Raw genomic sequence first — 21,660 nt, 5'->3', positions numbered from 1 at the left:
TACAGCAGATAATCTTACAAAACAACAATCACCATCACCACCATTCCCAACTATATCAGACCTTATCAAAGAAAAGTAGAATGATTTCTCTCCGTTCTATTAATAATAATAATAATAATAATAATAATAATAATAATAATAATAATAATAATAATAATAATGTTCTCAGATAAAATATTGTGCTGTAAAATGTAATAAAGTGTACAAATTATACTATTAAGCCAACGAGTGCTACGCCCGCCTAAAGACGAGCTGACACGGCTAGTCCAGTACTGCTACGCCCGTCTATAGACGGTGCACGAGAACTTAATTTTTTTTTTTAAGTTTCTCGGTTCACTCTCGAGTGCCAGTTTGATCTCTGACGTGTTCAGCCATCTGTTGGGCATTATGGAGAACTAATTGATCACAGATTACAGCTTCGGGAAGTAACTTGCAGAGCTTTTTGTAGACGTCTGTGGAGTTCATCTGTGATGTAAACAAACATGGCGTAGCAACAATCTAGTTGCTCTTGCAGCGATGTTATTTCGGATCAAAGAATCTTTCGGTTACTAACTACAGCAGAAAGTGATGATGGAAATGATGATTTTAATGAATTGTTAAGCGGTTTTGAAAGTGAGTGATACAGAATGCCAAAATTTTTGTATGTGAGGGAGAAACAGAGCCTCCTTTTAAACAAAAGAAGAAAATCACGGTGAGTTCAAAAGCTCATTTTTTTTCGTGGCGGATGGATTACTTTTCTCCACTAGACTTTAAAGTAAATATTGAAAATCTTATTGTAGCCCAACAAAATTCACCCATAGCTTAAAATTTGTAGCAAAGATTTTAAATGCTGAATTACACTTCCTGTTGTCAGTCACAATGTTTGCATTTATTCCTAACATTTTATTTCTTATAAAATATAAGTTATAAACCAAGTTGACACTGAAAATGCATGGTTTCCTTCTTAACAAAAAAAAAAAAGTTATTTAGCAATAATTGCCGTTCTTTTACAATTACAAACCAAACCGAACTCCTGATTTATGTATGAACCAACTGTACCTTGTTATAAAGATAAATTTGAATATTATGCGGAAAAGCAGAATTGCCTTTTTTTGGTCATGTACTCAGACTGTCAGAAACCTGACTAGTGAAGCAGTTATTTAGTTACTTCTGGAAAAATAAAACAAAGAACACTTGGTTTGCAGAGATCATGAATGATTTAGAAGAATTAAGTTTTTCAAAGTTCCAAATTGAAGGCAGAGAAGAGAAGAGGATTCTAAGGAATAAACACTTATGATTCAAAATCATAACATTTTGAATGAAGGAAGTACACCATTACTGACAACCAACGGCCAGTCAGGTTCGACAGGATGAAGAAGATGTAAAGCTGACTATTTAATACCATTAGACTTTAATGTATATGACTGATTTAAGTGCTTCAATGGAGGAGTATGAAAAAGAGAAAGTGATAGGTTTAATGGCAGGAGCTCAAGAGCTATTCCTTGATCCATAGTAAACTTTTGGAAACAGTTTAATTTAGATTTTCCAGAATTGCCTTCTATATCATCGTTAAATGATCTAATACTTAACAAGGTTATAAGAATAATGCAATCAACAAAATTATCATTGAGCCCATGACCTTAGATGTTAGGACCCTTTAAACAACAAGCATCATCATCAAAATTATCATTTTAAGCCGGAATGATAAATTTTATTGGTTTGTTGTTTTGTTCATTGTGGTATCAACTGAAGGAAGTTTATGTGAATAAAATTGTTATTAGATCTGACACAATATTAAGCATTAAAGAGGTGGTGGTGATTATTGTTATAAGGGGAAGTAAAACTAAGCAGATATCCCAGGCATAAAAAAATAAGGTCATTATTGTTCAGACCAAATATCTTTGCTATAGCAACATCTTATTGTAGCCCAACAAAATTCACCCTTAGCTCAAAATTTTGTAGCAAAGATTTTAAATGCTGAATTACACTTCCTGTTGTCAGTCACAATGTTTGCATTTATTTCTAACATTTTATTTCTTATAAAATATAAGTTATAAACTGAGTTAACACTGAAAAAGCATGGCTTCCTTCTTACCAACAACAAAAAAATGTTTTATTTACCAATAATTGCTGTTCTTTTACAATTAGAAACCAAACCAAACTCCATGGCACTACAGCCCTGATGAGTCTTGGCATACCAAGCACCGTTGCTCAGGCCAAAGGCCAGCAAATTGCAAGGTGAATATGAGCAATGAGACAAATCTTCTCAACCCTCATTTTTGGCTTTTTAGACTGAAGCCACAATCTCACTGTAAAAGAGCTCCTTAATTGTTTCAACATAGGTTGAATGGACCTTGAACCAGGCTTCAGACCCAAGTAAAAGTCCCTGACCTAGCCGAGAATCAAACTGGGGGCCTCTACCCCTAGATGAAGGGGAAGTTAAACTGTGCAAGTTTCATTAAAATCTTAAGCAAGAATTCTAACACATCATCAAAAAGTTATGTAACTCTGTGTATGGTAATGTTGCTACATATTTCCATTAATGTGTTAAATTGTTATATTCTGTTGTAAAGGGTGCACATTTTCTTATTTGTTGTCTTTCTTTTAACTAGACACAAGAATATAAGACTAAATTAAATTGCTAGCAGTACAGAAGGAATCTTAAATATTGTTCTTAAGTATAATCTAGCATATATTTTATAGTAAAACAGCAAACTCTGTTGAATTTTACTGACTTGGTAAATAAAAATAAAAAACAATGCAATATATATATATATACAGATCAAAAAATTGTAGCAGTCTCATTAAAAAAAGATCTTCATATAAGGTACAAGCTGTGTTACTAAAATTATATCATTATTGTAAAAAGTCATTCAGATTCTTGACTGGATTAAAAAGTGTCATGTAGGGGACTATTTCTGTCAAAATGAACACATAATGCAATGCGATTCTATTACGGTACAGTATGCTCACACCCCAACCTTCAGCCTTGAAAATCAGGAGTTCACTGCACTTCAACAAGCCTAATATACAAAGATCTTGTACTTGTTCATATACAATATTAAAATATAAGTAAGCACAAATAAACTGTCGAGAAAATTAAACATACACTGTATTATGTAACCCACTGGTTAAAAGACAATCCTCACTATTCTTGGACAAGTTTCTGTCATTCATAGCAGCAGATACAGACTTAGAACATTCATGACTGGTATGGTAGCTTTATGGATACACTTTTACAGCAATATTTAACCAGTTTAAAACTTTAAAATATTCATCTCTTATGAGACATTCTGAAAATATAGGCATTACTTGCTAAATAATAATAAAATAATTACAATTTTCCATTTCAAAATAGAAAAATTAATATGTTCTTTTCAACTCTTTAAGAAATAAGGAACAAATATCCCATTTGGTTTTTCATGATGATAGAACCATCTGAACAAGTTTTATAATTTGGTAAATGTGAATGCTTTTGTGATTATGGACACCGAATCATTATTTTGCATTTATACAACATACACTCTTTGCCTTATTCAACAGAGTGAAGCAAAATAAGTAAGACATCAATTTACATTATTCACTCTTGATTAGTAAATAATGCATTTTAACTTCTAAATGCAGTGTATGTAAGAGATAAAGTAGACGGTAATGGCTTTGTAGAGTTTACTTGTTTATGAACAGCCCGTGTTCAGAACTTTCTGGTGTGTCGCACAAGTTTTGATTAACTATAAAAATGTGTCAATGTCTCAAGAAATGGGTAGGAGTATGAATAAGGTTCATAAATAGTTAATGAAATCTGTTAACAAGATGAATTTTGGAGTTGAAAAATAGTGTGGAATATTTTTACTCCCAACTCTAGTGAATTTTCTTTATACCATAACATTTCCGTTTGAGTACGAAAATTAATATTTTCTATTCACCTCTCAGATACAAGTGTTGCTTCATGTTAAAAATTAACTAATGTCTTAGTAGTAAATTTTAACAAGTCTTGTTCGCTATAGGGTATTTTGCTTATCATCTCCCAGGTAGAAATTATATCAATCATATCTACTGACCATTCACCTATTACACAAAACAGGTCTTTCTATACACTTCACAAAAAGTTTGGAATATTGAGGGAATAGGCAACATTATATACATTATATATGCCCTACTACAGTGAGTTTCTCTCACTGGTTGGCTGTCAGGAGCGCACAACTTATCTGCCTACCGTTGACCCGTCATTCCCACAGTGCAGCGACAGCAGGGGAATGCCCACACTTCGCTGATCAGGTCCATGCTTAGAACGTGTATGAAGTGTTGATCTCTAGCTCCAATTGTTCTTGAGTTGTGAAGTGTTACTTCGGGGTATAATTCTCATAATGCCTCCATGTGTGTACACGTTAGGGGAAAAGGTATTTATGTATGATAATTACATGAAAGCAGAGTCTTGCAGGGAAGTCGTTAGACGATTTGTAACACAATTCCCAGCTGTACGCCCTCCACATAGAGAGACCTCGTGGAAACTCGTAAACAAATTGAGAGGAACTGGTTCTTTACTCGTTAAGAAGCAGTGTTGAAAAACGTGTACTTAACGAGGAAAAAGTAAATTAAATCGCAGAAAGATTAGAACGTACACCTACAAAATTCCTAAGACGACTTGGACAAGAAGCCAGGGTTGCGAAGAGCTCAGCATGGCAAGCTACGAAAATGTTAAAATGCGTGTGAATCGGAGTCCTAAGACAATGCCAGAAATGTGTGGATGCAGGAGGAGAACATTTCCAAGATCTACTGTCATAAGGTACAAGCTTATTTTCTTAATTTTAATCTCATATCATGCACGGATAAAGTGAGCGAAGTGTTGTGCTTGTTGCTATGCTGCGGAGCGGGCAGTGATGAGTCAACAGGAGGCAGATAAGCTAGGCGCACCTGCCAGCCAACCAATGAGAGAAACTCACTGTAGTAAGGCATGCATAGTCGTGCTGTAAGTGGTAGAGCACACTGTCTACACACAAATAATTCAACTGCTTGTTTACAATACAACATATGTTGTTGCCGACAGTGTGTTGAGTCTATCGTGAACTAAGTTACGCCATTTCAGGTGAAGATTGGAAGTAGCGCACACAGTGCAGTACGAGCATCGGCTAGTGCTTTAATTTCATGTGTAACGCACATTTCCCAGTTTGACCGCACTAGAATAGTGTCATTGATTCAGGGCAGACATTCACAAGCAGCATCGTGCATTGTTCCCCAAAGAGCAGTGTCAACAACATGGAAATGTACCATGAAACCAATGATGTGACACAGACCGAAGAAAGGCTGACTGAGGACGAGATGACAACACCCAAACAAAGGCTTGTGACAGCTGAGTGTGGGACCTTCCATAATTGAATGGTCATTATGAAGACGATATTTTGCAATTGTGACCTGTAACCATGAAAAGGGAATATTGAAACTGCCTTTATGTTTTTGTACAAATAAATACTACGAGTCACATCAATTTTGAGATCTGCTAATGAGCTTTTTAAGAACTCTGTGCGATAAGAAGACACATTTTACCCTCTTTTCTTTTTTTATTGATCACAGTGTACAAGTGTATAGAAGGACTTTTTAGATGAACATTATGACAATCTGTCACAGTTTACATAAGTTTTCCAAGTTCATAGTTAGTAATTGTTTTTAAGCCCACTCTTTCACCTCCTCCCCCTTAGCCCCTACCCCTTTTCCAATATTTTTAAGTAGTCAAGTATGTTTTTAAGATAACCCTGAGAAGACTATGTTTTGCACATTTAATGTACAATAGAACCTCGATAATTCAAAATCGGTTAATTCAAAGAAGCTCTCGTTCCCGGAAACGTGAGATATGGTTTTGCATGTTATTTAAATTGTTTAAATCGAAATACGGATAATCCGTAATTCAGAGTACAATGTCGGCCCCATTACCGAAATTCAGACTTTTAATTAGAAACTGCCTTTACATTTTAAAACAACAGTATGTTACAGATTAATTTAAATTCAAAATTTATCCGCGTCATGATGGAACGCGTCTTCCGGAACGAGCAGGGGTAGCTTTCTGCACTTTCACACACTTTGGTGTATCTACAGTGTGCTTCATAATTGCTAAGTTCGAGTAAAATCGGAATTCTTTTATATACAACGTTTTAAGGAACGCCGCAATATCACGCAGCAGGCAATGTGCGGAGAAACAGAACCTGCAACACTGGCGATGCCAACAGTGACAAGAAAGCGTGGCTCATATAATCAATTCATAGGCAGCGAACAATATTGTCATTGCCAAGAAACTGCATTGCTTTCTTTTAATGCCGAGCCCAAATGTCTTATGATTTTAAAGAAGAAAGTGCCAGCTGGAAAATCGTACAAGGGTGGGGCTCATTGTACTGTGTTGCAATGTATACGGAAGCAAGACACTTTATCCCCTCATCACAGGAAAGTTCAATAAGCCACAATGTTTTAAGGGCGTCGGGCATTTTCCATGAAAGTACAATGCATCTAAAAATGCAAACAGTACAGTCATCCAAAAAATAATGTATTTGAACAGGAGAACCAGCATAGTTTATCCTCGTCTTTGAATCGTGTGATTTCTTTTTTTCTTTCGTTGCGTGAGGTTATGTTTGTCAGTGATTTATCCAAGTGCATTATTTGAACATAGTAAATGCACCCTGTTGGATACATTTCAGAAATAGTCTTTTCCATGGCATTTGAAAGGTTTAAGCTGTGAATCAAGGTGACTGCATGCATCAATGGGTCGTAGAATACTTTGTGACGCGGCAAGTGATTATATTTTTTAAGTACGGAACGAGAGAAGTGCCATGGTGGGAAATCGAACATGGATAGAGTGATTGTATTGTGTTGTCATGCAGAAGGAAGCGAGAGACTTTCTCCCCTCGTCATAGGAAAGTTCGATTAGCCAGGATGTTTTAAGCGTATCGGGTACTTTCTGTGCAAGTACAGGGCATCTAAAATGCATACAGTGCAGTAATCCAATGAATAAACAAAAAACACTTGGGAGCCAGCATAGATTTCTCCTCGTCTTTGAATCATACTTTTTGTTTGTTTCTTTCTTTCTTTCATTGCGAAAGGTTATGTTTGTCAGTGAGTTATCCAAGTGCATTATTTGAATACTCTAAATGCACTTTCTTGGATGCATTTTAGAAATAATTCTTTTTTCCCATGGCATTTGAAAGGTTTAAACTGTGAATCAAGGTTAACTGTATGCAGTAACGGGCCTTAGAATATTTCGTAACGCGGCAAGGGTTGGCACTTCTGAATTGGCGGTTAATTCAGAATCACGTAATTCTAAGTCTGATTTTTGAGTCCCAACAACTTCTAATTAACGAGGTTTTACTGTATCTGAATGTTTATTAAAAAAAGAAACATGTACTACTGCTAATATGTGAACTTGCTTAAGAGACACAACATGTATCGATAAGGTGGAACAATAATTACTGTCAATTTGTTAAATTACACAACACGTCGATACGGAACATGAAGTTGATTACTTGCAGTGTTCCATTGTGTTGAGAGGAGAAGATGGGCCATCCTACATCATAATTGGGGGTTGCATGAATGGCATAATGTCATGTTTGCAGATGAAATATGCATATCACTTGGATCAGATACATGACAATGGGTGTGGAGACGTAAAGGAGGCAGTAGAAAATACCACCATGTTCAAGAGGTGCATGCATTTGGAGGAGGTGATGTAATGTTTTAGGCTGGGATTAAGCATAGCCGTCATACCCAGATTTGAGGGGCATTAATTGCCTAGGAATATACCGATGAAATTCTTTGACAATTTCTACAATTGTACGACTCTTTTGGGGATGATGGTGCTGAATTAATTTTCATAGATGACAATACTCACCCTAATCGAGGTGCATCAGTGCGGAACTTCATGAGAGACGGGCCGGATAATTCAGCGGAGCATGCATCCATGAGACAGATTGAAAACTTTCATTTTTGATCATCCACAACCTCCACAGACATTCACCTCAATAGAGTAGCCCAGTTGGAATGGGACCTTCCTCATGACAACGTCAATGTACTGATCGCAAGTATACCAGAGCGTCTCAGAGACCTGAACAATAACAGAGTAGGCCATGCACGGTACTAAGGTAGAGTGAATAAGAGGCAACCTTCACTAAAAAACAAATTGTAACCTTTTCATTATTACAGTTTACTTGTATGAGATATTGGAAGAAAAACATTTGAGTTAGTAAAAGTTTACATTTCCAGGATGTGTCTTTATGATACCATAAACAACATTCTGTAACTTTATTATTGCACTGCATCCTTGATATTCCAAACTTTTTTTGCAGTTTATAGAGCATACAAATTGTTACCAGGTAGCTCAATATCCATTATTATTAGTATATCTCATTTTATTCAAAATAAACTTTTTGTGACGTCTGCCAAGGACTAACAATAATAACAGGAATCTGCAGCTGTGATGTGATATTTAACCAGGGGCAAAGTTGTGAGGTGCACTGGTATTGCAAAGTGCTTTCAAATAGATAATTTTGTGAGTATGAGTCTCATGAAACAAATAACTGTATCAATTATCTTCATCTGGGCCAAAAATGTATTAATATATGATGTGAATTCTGGTCCGGTTCCTTGGCTGAAGGGTCAGCGTAATGGCCTTCAAAGGGCCTGGTTCAATTCCTTTTCAACCCTGTTTGGTCAATTCATCTAGTTTGGCTCAGCTTTTGTGATCGTCTCAATACACATCTTCATTTACACACAATACATCACACCAACCACCACAGAAACATTCAATAACGAATAAATCCCAGCACATACAATTGGCATCAGGAAGAGCATCTGGCCATAAAACAGGGATTAAACCACATTATCGCTGACCCTAGACAACTGAGATAAAGGCCGTGAAAGAGGAAGTAGCATAGAGTTAATTCTGATGTAATAGTAACTACACATAAGGAAAAAAGAAAGTCTGTTCCAAACACAAATAAAATAAAACAATGCCATACAACTGCAGAACAAAATTGGTTTTTACTTCGTCCCTGATACTGACACTGAGGATGTAATTCAGGCATGAACTCTTCACTCATGCTTCTCTCCTCTCATCTATCATACATGCATTGACAACCAGTGTGTTAAAGCTGATATTCAAGACGTGAATGTGGAAATAGGGAGTGCATTTGAACTAATCTGTTGCAGAGTGCTTTTCTGTCAGTGAATGAGACAGTCATTGTCGTGGTTTGACAGAGTTCAGTGATGGTGGTGCAATCAAACAAGAGCATCATGAAGTATTTTAAGGAATTTGTTACCTCTCAGCATAATAAACTTAAACAGAAATGCCTATTTTTTGTGAAAGTTGCCTAAGGGATTTACTTGTAGAATTTTCCAAATGGTGACCACTGTCATCTAATTTTTCAGTGAGAACCTAATTTCTTAGGTTGAACACTTCCTGTAGCCTGAACTTAATTTTAAAGAACATGTACTGTTGTGGCACCTGGAAATTTTGCACCGAGGAATCTTTCTTGAAATAGTGTTTGGACTTGACAGGCTTACCTATAAGACAATTTGTGATTTAATACACAAAACATAACAGCATACAACTCATAAACGTGTCTCTTACAATCTCTGAATCACTAACATGCTTGCTTTACATCTAAGGCCAGGACAGATGCATATGCACCTCCCATGCACTGAACTCCGCAGATAGCTGCCGTGTCACCAATAGGAAAAACATGGCATGATTGATTCTTAGTTCAAATTCTATCACTGCATAACTCCAATGGAGGAAAGAAACAGAGTAAATGTTACATTTATCAATGTCTACAAAAATCCTTTTTGTGATACATTTTCAGTGGAGGATAAGAAGGTGAGATATTAAAGCTTTTAGAGAAATTAATGTAAAAGGCACATACAGGTAAAAGACCAGATTAATAGTAGTGATTAAACAAATTGTACAAGAATCAATAAAATTACAGATTGGTTCATACCAAATATATTCTTCACAGAAGGCCACCATTTAAAACTGCTCACTTACATGTAAATCACACACAACATATGCATTTCCTTAAAGCATGTTATGATTTCAGAATTACAAAATGTTTCAGTATTTATAAAAATGAAAAGAAAAAAAACGTATGGGAAAGTCATTAAATCACATGAAATTTCCCAACAGAATGTACTCTGAAATATGTAACCAAACTGATATTTCTCAATATTTTGGTCTATAATAACAGCTTAACACTGATACAAAATGTCAGCACTGTCTTAATTTACAGTAGGTGACACTACAACAATGCAGTTATGTCCTCTTGTCACTAAGTGGATAGGGATCCTTAACCTAGTGCCTCAATTCTTGATCAATCTCTACAAAACAGGAGAGATGAAGGGAAAGTTTCATGATAACAGTTGAGTTTCTAACTTCATACCACTTACACTCTCTCCTTCATACTTATTTACAACAATAAGGAAATTGTACAAGGTTACTTTACAAGTTTAAAACGTGCTGCTCTCTGTCTTTTCTTCTCCTCAAGAGACGAATTCACTGGAACTGCACTTGCACTAGTAGTACTAGTCGTTGACACTTTCTTAGTTGCACTGGGCTGAACGACCCCGAATCTTTCTTGTCGTTTTTTCAGTTTCTCATCCAGTTCAATCTGAAAGATAAGGGCAGGTTACAATTATACCAAATTAACAGAACGGTCCTGTCAATGATGGACACATTGCTAGCAATATCACAGTAGACATGATGTAAGCTTTTCGTCTTTTGCCATGCCCAGGAAACAAGGTGAAATTCTTTACATTTTGCAGAGAACTCTTGTCACAGTTAAACACTAACACACAAAAATGTTTGTGTCCCCCACAGTGACATACTGTATCAATGGTTGACTTTGCACCAATAACGGATTCAAATATTGATTTTTACTCTAATCCACCCAGCTGTACAATGTTCAATAGATAAATGCAAATTAGTTTCCTCGACCTGAGGTAGTTCAACTTTTCCAGATACACCCCCAACAGAAGTGAACAGCATGTATCTTTCTAACCACATAGCAGCCCTCCTGCCAAATCTGAAATTTTTGACAATTCCAGGAGGTGAACCTCGGCCAGTGGGGAAGGCAGCTAATAACACTAAACCACTGTGCTACGGAGGTGGGTGCTTGTAAAAGGATTGCTTTGAAACAAGTGCTTTAAAACACCACGCACACCATGAACGTGAATTTGAACACAAACTATCTTTTTTTTTTTTTTGCTAGTTGTTTTACGTCGCACCGACACAAATAGGTCTTACGGCGACGATGGGGCAGGAAAGGGCTAGGAGTGGGAAGGAAGCGGCCGTGGCCTTAATTAAGGTACAGCCCCAGCATTTACCTGGTGTGAAAATGGGAAACCACGGAAAACCATTTTCAGGGCTGCCGACAGTGGGCACAAACTATCTAACACACGGATTTAAAAGATGTGGCACACAGTAGACCCCGGGCAATCTGTGCCGGTACATAAACTGCAGGGTCAGCATAAGCGATCAGACAGACAAGTTGCACATATTGGATTGTTCGTTCAGTTTGCAGGTACGCAGCAGGCCTTTGGTGTAGTTGTGAGCCATGTAAGTTGTCATTTTAACTTGCGTTAGTATTGTGATAATGAAGGCAGAGAGAGGGAGGAAACAGGGGGGGGGAGAAGACAATGGGGGTAGACCTGAGCAGCATGCAAATCATAATAATATTTTCTTTTTTAAAATGTTGTTTGCTTTACGTCCCACTAACTACTTTTGTGTGATTTTTGGAGACGCTGAAGTGCCGGAATTTTGTCCCACAGGAGTTTTTACATGCCAGTAAATCTACCGACATGAGGATGATGTATTTGAGCACCTTCAAATACCACCAGACTGAGCCAGGATCGAACCTGCCAATTTCAGGTCAGAAGGCCAGCGCCTCAACCATCAAAGCCACTCAGCCCAGCAGCAAGCAAATCAATACTGCCGGAAACTGCTGATGCTTGCAATAAATAAGCTCCTTATAAAAGGCTGGAAGATGACTAACAATGAAGGAGGAGCCCGGAATGATCTGGAAGAGGAGTAGTAATAGTTGTCTGGGTTATCAGTCCACAGACTGGTTCAATGCAGCCCTTCATGCCACCCTACCCAGTGCTAATCTTTTCATTTCTACATAACATTATATCCTACATCTACTCTAATCTGTGTATCATCTTCCTGCCTTGGTTTACCACTGCCTGTTTTTACCGCCTACACTTTGCTCAAGAGAAAGAGGAAATTGTATAAAGAGCAAAACCAGCAAGAATCGGTCAGTATGGCATCAATTACGAGTCCTGTGCACCACCGAGTACTGCAGTGAGTCAAGACGGTCTTGACTATGTGGCGCCCGAGTTCTGAAGAGAACAGTTCTGGAACAACGCTGCACTGCAAGAGGCCTGTTGGACAGCAAGAGTTGAACGCACCAAAGTGCTGTGTGATCGGACGAGTACGTGATCATGAAGAGGCAAATTGGAAAATTCAAACTCAAGTGAACTTGCACATAACTGTTAAAAGAAGTTCAGTGAATAGTAAAATATATTCCTTCTCTGTGTAGCAAGGTTTTTCTCCGGGTACTCCGGTTTTTCCTGTCATCATTCATGCCACACTCTCCAATATCATTTCATTTCATCTGTCATTCATTAATCACTACCCCAGAGGAGTGCGACAGGCTTCGGCAGCCGGCACAATTCTTATCCTCGCTGCTAGATGCGGGGCTTCATTCATTCCATCCCTGACCCAGTCGAAAGACTGGAAACAGCCTGTGGATTTACATTTTCATTTCGTATTAAGCACCGCACTACCAAGGCAAACATGAACCGTTATTATTAGAGTTAGGGAGTAAATTCATATGACCATTTATGTAGAAAATGGAATTTTAAATATACGCTGATGATCTTCCTTTTGTGAGAGAACTAGCAGTTTACCCATTATTTAGCTTTCTAAGCAGATAAAACAGGGGCAAATTCAATTCACACCTACATATGAATGGCAGTCATTTTAAAACAATTAATTATTACAAAATCATAATAGGCTTATGCGTAAATAAGTGCCTCAGATACAACCAAATGCAATTCTAGCACAATTAGTCCAGTAGTTTTGGTATGACTGAGCAAGAAATGAACAGACACACTAATTTTTAAATTTTAAATTTTTAAATTTTGAAGCACGGTTGAAAATAATTCTGCAAATAATATCTTTTCATTTTTGAATCCCGACCAATGAAAGTGGGACTTTTGAAATGAGAAGTCATTTTGTTATGGTTCACACTCAACATAAAATAGTCACATAAAACCTTGTCGGGCCGATGACCTTCGATGTTAGGCCCCTTAAAACAACAAGCATAAAACCTTGTCACTGTATGTTTTTCTTATTTTATGGCTGATGATGATGTACACCAGCATCGAAACCGGTCCTAATAATAATAAAATTTTATAAATTATTTTATAACATTGTATGGTATTGAATAGGTGGACCTTTCTTGTTCCCATTAGATTATAAGCTTTAGTCACATAAAATTATAAGCTTGCCCCCCCCGATATCTAGTTTTAATTAGAATGTCACTCGTTAAAAACTTATAGCCGCCAACAGGTTAAAAAAGGAAACTTTATCTGTTCAAATTCCGAACTACTGCAACCTTCTTGAATGGACCATACTGTGCTAGATAAGTTACAACAGCTAGCTGGCTAACTGCCTTAGAAATTAAATGACAAACAAACCATCTAAAATCTAAAGTGATTACTTTTTTTTTTCCTATTTGCTTTTACGTCGCACCGACACAGATGTGTCTTATGGCGACGATGGGAGAGGAAAGGCCAGGGAATGGGAAGGAAGCGGCCGTGAACTTAATTAAAGTACAGCCCCTGCATTTGCCTCATGTGAAAATGGGAAAACACGGAAAACCATGTTCAGGGCTGCCAACAGTGGGGTTCGAACCCATCTCCCGGATGCGAGCTCACAGCTGTGCGCCCCTAACCACACAGCCAACTCGCCCGGTAGTGATTACTTTTGATAACAGGAACAGGCACTAAGTATTATGCTCACTGTCAAAAAATATCAACACAAAGATAATTAAACCATACCTTAGACATAACACTTGATACAGAAGTACCAAATCTTTCAGCTCGTTTCTTCAGAACATCCAGGTTAGTGGACTGAAAAAGATACAAAAAATTCCTTACACTACAAAAAAAAAAATGATTGTATGAAGAAAAAAAAAAAAAAGCATATTCAAAATACATCTATCATTGTTCTCCTAATTTCTTAATCTTCGAGTTTATAGCATACAGTTTCATTCAGCTGACCAAACCTGCTGAAAGTTTTAAAATAAAACCTTGTGAAATCTACACTGCCTGACAAAAAAAAATTAAGCAGCCAGGAGTGGTCCAATATTATCCCATTTCAGTATACATGCATACCATTTATGTGTGAGTAAATGATTACAATTACAAGGATCTGTAACATGTAGAATGCCCACTGAGTGCATTCATGATGGCACTGTCCTGTTGTTGGTAAGTTGTTACCAGTCAACTGCTGTGAGTCAGACATTTAAGCAAGACGTGCAGGGAGGACTAGGTACAGTACGAAGCACCCACACTGCCTCGCAAACGCATGAGACAGCCTATCCACCAATTGACAGGATTCGACAGAGGCTGCATTGTGGGACAGTATGAGGTTGGTTGGTCATATCGTGCAATTGCCAGGCATGCGGGCCATTCAGATGTCACAGTGGCCCGATGTTGGACTCAATGGGTACATGAGGGCACCCAATCATGTCGTGAAGGTTCGGGTCGACCAAGAAACACCACCCAGAGGGAGACCGTCGTATGGTGCGCCAAGCATTGAGGGATCCCATAACTTCATCACCCGCCATCCACGAACATGTACTGGAGACTCTACAACATCCTGCAAGTTCCCACATATTGTCTCGATGACTCGCATCTGCCGGACTGGGATCCTAAACCCCCCCCCCCCCGACTGCATTAGTTGCCAATGACACCAGAACACCAACGTCTGTGTGTGGAGTGGGGCCTTGACCAGGAGGCATGGACAGAGGATGGCTGGCAGCGCATCATGTTCATCGATGAGTCCCACTTCTGCATAACCTCCGATGACCATCATGTGCAGGTTTGGCAGCGTCGAGGGCAGACCCTGCCCATATTGTGGAAAGACATACAGGGGTAAATCCCTGGCAGCATGGTGTGGGGAGCCATAGGATATGCGTTCAGATCCCCTCTAATAGTGCTTCGGCAGACTTTGATGGCACAGCGATGTCAAAGACATTCTGCGTCCGCATGTCCTACACCTTATGGCACAGCACCCCGAGACAGTGTTCCAACAAGATAACGCACATCCACACACAGCATGTGTGTCTATGGACTGCCTAGAGCACGTTGAGGTCCTCCAGCATCCAGCAAGATCCCCGGACCTCTCCATCATTGAACACGTGTGGCATGGGATGACAATGGAAGGGGACTCTGTCCCAGTACCAACCTGCAGGATCAGGAGGAAAAAAACTGGACGAACTTGCCTCAGGGGAGTATCCAAAGGATGTTTGACACCATTCCGAACTGAATTAGGGCAGGGATTGCGGCTGGGAGAGGGGAGGTGCGACACTCTACTGACCTGGCGCCTGCAACTGCGAACGGCCTTGTCTCTTTCATCCTATATTGTAATCAGTTCAGTGAAGACCATGGTCTTTCGGCATATATAGTTTCATTCACTTTCAACCACTCCTTCAGGTGCTTAACTTTTTTTGTCGGGCAGTGTATATGTATAAAAGAACATGTCCTGTGACTGACTGACTGATTGATTCATCACTGCCAAGCCAAAACTACCAGATATAAAGAAATAATTTTTTTTTTGCTAGGGGCTTTACGTCGCACCGACACAGATAGGTCTTATGGCGACGATGAGATAGGAAAGGCCTAGGAGTTGGAAGGAAGCGGCCGTGGCCTTAATTAAGGTACAGCCCCAGCATTTGTCTGGTGTGAAAATGGGAAACCACGGAAAACCATCTTCAGGGCTGCCAATAGTGGGATTCGAACCTACTATCTCCCGGATGCAAGCTCACAGCCGCGCGCCTCTACACGCACAGCCAACTCGCCCGGTAAATAAAAATGTTGGGGATATATTTGTTTTAGTGTAGGTGCTCAATACGGGAGAATTTTTAGATATTCCGTTGCTAAAGGGGTGAATTGTTCAAATGAGTATATCTCTATCTCAAAAACTTAATAGTTTACAGACGTCAAAATTGGTATTTGGAATCTCCTTTAAAAATAAAGAAACACATACTTTTTGTTTTTGGTAAATCCTCTTACGGTGGGTAAAAAATGGTTGAATCCCTTTTATGAGGATACTCATATCTCAAAAACTAGAGATGTTACAGGCATGAAAATTGGTATTTGGAATCTCTGTTAAAAATAAACTTTTTTTTTGAAAATCCACTTAAGTGAACAGGAGTGACAACAGGGGTGAATTTTTAAAATGAGTTTATTTACAGTATATCTCAAAAATGTAACAAATGTTACTCAAAAATGTTACAGACGTGAAAATTGGCACTTGGATTCTTCTGTAAAAGTAAAGAAACATAAATAATTTGTTTTGGGGAAATCCACTTAAGGGGAAGTTAAAAAGAGGGTGAATTTTAAAATAAACACATCTGCAGTATATCTAAAAAATTTAACATGTTACACATGTGAAAATTGGTATCTTTAATTTCTTTTAAAAATAAAGAAACACATAGTTTCTTGTTTAGAAAAAACACTTAAGCAGAAGGGAAAGCCCCAAAAAGGGGTTGAATTATTTTTATTAGGATACTGATATCTCAAAAACTAAGATGTTACAGACATGAAAATTGGTATTGGAATCTCCTTTTAAAATAAAGAAACATGTATATTTTTGTTTTCGGAAGATCCACTTAAGCATGGGGTGAAAAGGAGTGAAAAAAGGGTTGAATTATTTTATGGGGATACTTATATCAAAAACTGATGTTACAGACGTGATAGTTGGTGCTCGGAACCTCCGCTATGGGGAGGGGGGTGAAAAGAAATTAAAAGGATTGAATTTGTTTTATGAGGATACATATATCTCAATAACTGAAGCTGTTACACACATGAAAATTTATATTTGGATTGTCCTTTAAATTTAAAGGAACAATTTTTTGTTTTTGGAAAGTCTATTTATGGGGAGTGCGGTTTAAAAGGACTGAAAAAGTGGTTGAATTCTTTTTATGGGAATACTTACATCTCAAAACCGGATGTTACAGACGTGATAATTGGTATTTGGTATCTACTTTAAAGATAAAGAAACCCGTACTTTTCTGTTTTTGGAATACAGCATCCAGTTAAGGGAGGTGAAAAAGGAATGGAATTCTTTTTATGTGGATACATCTCAAAAACTGAAGATGTTACAGACGTGACAATTTGTATTTGTTTTCAGAAAATCCCCTTAAGGGGGTTTGAAAGATGATGAAAAAGCAGTTGAACACCTTTAATGAGGATACTTATATCTCAACAACTGGAAATGTTAGAACATGAAAATTGGTATTTGGAATGAACTTCAAAAATAAAGAAACATGTATTTTTTAGTTTTTGGAAAATCCACAAAATGAGGGTGGAGGTGAAATGAAGTGTAGGAGTTGAATTATTTTTATGAGGATACGTATATCTCAAAAACTGAAGATGTTACAGACATGAAGATTGGTATTTCAAATCTCCTTTAAAAATAAACACAAATTTTTGTTTTCGGAAAATCCACTTAATGGGGGGGCGGGGAACGCTGAAAAAAAAAAAGGGGGCTGAATTATTTTTATGGGGACACTTACATCTCAAAAAGTGCAGAACTTAGAGACATGGAAATTGGTATTTGGAATCTCTCTTTTTTTTTTTTTTTTTTTTTAAGGACACATGTATTGTTTTTGTTTTCGACTTGAGACAGGGCTGTTTCTTTTGCATAATCCAAAGTTAGCTCTACTAGTACCCTGGTCATCTTAGCCCAAAAGACAATACCACAAACTTGGTTTGCAAAGAGGTACTGGGGTAAACGAAACTCAATTTTTCGGTGAGTTTTTATACCTTAGGAATTTTCAGAAAATATCTTAATGCAGTAGCGAGGACTGATAACATTTATCAAATTACAAAATCCATGCAAACAAAGACCCTGGTTATCTCAAGACCCCACTCAGAGTAAAATGCTCAATAAATGGTCGACAAAAAGTATTCAGATACACTAAAAGTTTGCTGTCAATGACAGGTATAACAGCCAGTTCCTACACACATGATCTTACCACATTTCCAGAAGAGGCAGAAGCAGATGTTCCAAATCTTGCTGCTCGTGCTTCCTTCTTGGCATCTACCGATAAGGTAACACCAAACTTTTTTGCTCTCATCTCCAGACGCTGAAAAAGAAGGTCAATTTATATTAAGTCATTGCTCTGGGTTAGTACCGGAAAGAAGAAATGAATCCTATAGATTCAAAAACCCCTAAAGACCACTTTTTGGAAATTGAGATAAGCATATCAGTAGATTTCCAAGGATGAGTTTGATCGACTGGTAAAGCTTTGAGTTTCAAAACTCGCTAAATTACATAAAACAAGCTCCTTAAAAATCACTGTTAAATTCAAAATCCTCTATATCCACTACCAGTTACTTTCAAAATCCTCTATGTCTATCAACCAATGAAAAATTCGAGATACATTGAGGAATAAGAATGACGCCACTTGTTTAGCAGTGCAGCCAACTCTTGCGATCTTCTCTTAACCACAGATTTTCGTATACTAATAGGCTCGAATGAAGACAAAACAATATAATTGTCAGAGGATAATTTAAACGTATTCACGGGGATTTTGATTAAAGTAAATGGCTTAATGGACAAATGGACAAATTGTCCGTTCTTTTTACCTCGGTCAGGAGAATTCTAAAGCAGTATGTTGGCAATATGTGTTATTCTGATAGTAGGTGGCTTCCTAGTGCATTAAGGAGAAGGCGATTTGTTGTCCACTTCCTTGGCATCATTTATTGAAAAATGAGGGACAAAACTTTTCTTGTTGCTAAAGCAGCTTCAGGAAAAGGGCGGAAAAGGTTGCGGCAGGTGGATACTTGGAAAAGGTCTACGGAAAAGCGAGAAAGGTGAGTAATATTTAGCGATTAAAGTATTATTAATGTGCTTATAGTTACATTTTTGACTGTGATTTAGAAGTTTGAATTCATGATTACTAGGCGAAGAATGCAAAACAGTTGTATAAAAATGTAATTCGGTGATCTTATATTTTAATATAATTTTCATGATAAAACCTGAAGTAAAGTGAGTTAGTTTCAAAATGCTCCATATCCAGTAGTATTCATGATTATGAGTTTCAAAATCCCCTATGTTAGTATTTGAGATTCAAAACCCCCTACGTTCATATTTAACGCTGATTTTACTGCACATTAATACCTCTTAATGTATTTTATATTACTTATAACTGCTTGCGGATATTCTTTTCATGTTTAGACAACACAAATTGTTCAATACCATTTCAATAATAACCTGTCAAAGAAAAAGTCACTTCCTGAACAACTTATGGAAGTGGATATAGTGGATTCAAATCGAATTACATAGTATTAGTAGAGGCTGAGAAAAGGATGCAAGAGAACGAATCAAAGCTGGATGGATGAAATGAAGAAAGGTGTCAGGAATAGTATGTGGTAAGAAAATGCATTTGATACTAAAGGTAAAAATATACAAAACTTTAATAAGACCAATACTAATGTATGGAACAGAAATCTAGACATTGCAGTAAAGAGCACTGGAGATGCTGGACAAGAATGAAATGAGAATGTTGGGGTGGATGATGGGTGTGTCACTTACAGAGAGACTAAAAATCTAAGAAATTTGGCGAAGAGCCGATGTAGTTGTCTTCGCTGAGAAGATAAAGGCAAGACCAAGGCGGCATGGATATGTTATGGGGATGGAAGAAACACAGCCTGTAAAGAAATGGATTACACCCATCAAACAGAAGAGGTCAAGAGGAAGACAAAAGATGCGATGGAGGACAGGAATGGTCAAAATAATAAATACTGACAATACATTATCCCAAAATTTGGTAACATTTATGGCTAATGCCAGATCAAGAGATGAACACTGGTATGGGGACAAAGGACAGTTCATCAGACATCATGTCATCTGACCTTCACCACAGTTGCATGAGGTGTGTCCTATCAAAGGGTAGAGAAAGGTCCACCTATTCAATACCATTAGCTTAATATAGTGTCCTATACTGAGTGCTCCACCAGCCCCTTGCGATCCAGTCTTATGCATCCCTTCACATTTATTACAATTCTGAAAGACATAAACCGAGATAGTATAACGAGACGTGTGTTTATGGGCTAGGAGACAGCACGAATCGTGAGTGCCACTATTAATTCATTATGGGTACCTCGAATGAAACCGTAAAACGAGTACAGATACGCAAAACACGTACTTTAAAACAGGAGGTGGACGCACAGACCAGGAGCACGGTACTGGGAAGTGGGTGCTGTACCTCACATGGCAAGCAGGCAGGGAGAGATGCGATAGTTGACAGTGCTCGAGGTAGGAGGTTCGAATTCCACATAAGAATTTTTTTAACAGCCAGTTGCCTGGGATGCACTTTGTAGTGCACACAATTTACGAGGAACATAGGGACATTCACTTATAACCAAATTAAACAATAGATCACTACATATGATGAAAAGGAATACTTATTCAAGTCATGAATGTTCCCCTTCAAGCTATACATACAAACCATTATTCAAGTTACTATTCAGCAAGACATAATTTATAAATCAAATGCTCAACTTTACAGATAAAGAATACCAACTCCCAGATTGACTCAAGAACATTTGGTTACTATAAGAACGACGACAGAGTTCAACACCAACAGCAGCGGTTTTGACGTTGAACCCTTTCTGGCCTGGAATACGAAGCCACGGTGAAAGCAAAGTTCAAGTATCCAAGACAACAGATGTGGCAACACCCAGGGCCTGTGCAGGATTCAAACGCACACTTCTCCGCACCCTTGATCTTGACAACTGGATCTCCTGGGGTGGTTAGTCCGAATCTAGAAATTTATATCTAGCTTGCAGGCTTAAGGGTGTGGAGGAAATTCAGGACGCACTATTCTACGGCAAAATGAAATTCTTTCAATACGAACAAAATAAAATTATACTTTAAGATAATATAATATTAAAGTCTTTGGGACCATACCACCGAGTACATGTAACTCCGAAATATATAAATTAACAAAAATAATACTAATTTTCCAGACGAGATGATTGTTAGACATCTTTATTCAGATAAATGCATCCCCAATATAGTGTCTAATAAATTACTGTAATTACGAATGCACCAGCGAAACCTACATGACCTTCCCCTTGACACTGGGAACCAAGTTACAACTAAACAAGAAAACACTTGAAACTGGTTGAGTGGTTAATGCCCCTCCCCCTTTACCATTAATAAACAAACAAGAAAAATGAAATGAAATTACATACACAATAGAGTGGTCCACTACTCGCGACAGAGAAATACGAACCCAACATCATTACTTGGGTAAAGTCAGAATTTACTCAGAATACATAATCAAATCACTTATATAAGCAGTGAAGAAACACAAAGAAAAACAATTTAAAAAAGGTACACATTCAATCACT

The 21,660-nt window shown here is 37.8% G+C and overlaps 2 protein-coding genes across 7 annotated transcripts in view; both read right to left on the bottom strand.

Annotated features, from left to right (window-relative positions):
- Positions 1-21,660, bottom strand: part of LOC137501180 (putative serine protease F56F10.1) — a 519,998-nt gene that overhangs the window by 199,880 nt on the left and 298,458 nt on the right. The window lies entirely within an intron of this gene.
- LOC136876101 (SAP domain-containing ribonucleoprotein) overlaps positions 8,284-21,660 on the bottom strand; it is a 90,906-nt gene continuing 77,529 nt past the window's right edge. For 3 of the 6 annotated variants that reach the window (XM_067149764.2, XM_067149766.2, XM_067149767.2), the window contains 3 exons: positions 18,276-18,386; positions 14,071-14,142; positions 8,286-10,616 (listed from right to left, as the gene is read on the bottom strand). In XM_067149764.2, the coding sequence (XP_067005865.2) occupies positions 10,443-10,616; positions 14,071-14,142; positions 18,276-18,386 (357 nt within the window). In that variant the 3' untranslated portion in view covers positions 8,286-10,442. Of the gene's footprint in view, positions 10,617-14,070; positions 14,143-18,275; positions 18,387-21,660 lie in introns of all 6 variants that reach the window. The other 3 variants (XM_067149763.2, XM_067149765.2, XM_067149768.2) reach the window with 3 other exon arrangements.

This window comes from Anabrus simplex, chromosome 6 (assembly GCF_040414725.1).
Source record: "Anabrus simplex isolate iqAnaSimp1 chromosome 6, ASM4041472v1, whole genome shotgun sequence".
Lineage (NCBI taxonomy): Eukaryota > Metazoa > Arthropoda > Insecta > Orthoptera > Tettigoniidae > Anabrus > Anabrus simplex.
This window is presented reverse-complemented; position numbering and strand designations above follow the sequence as displayed.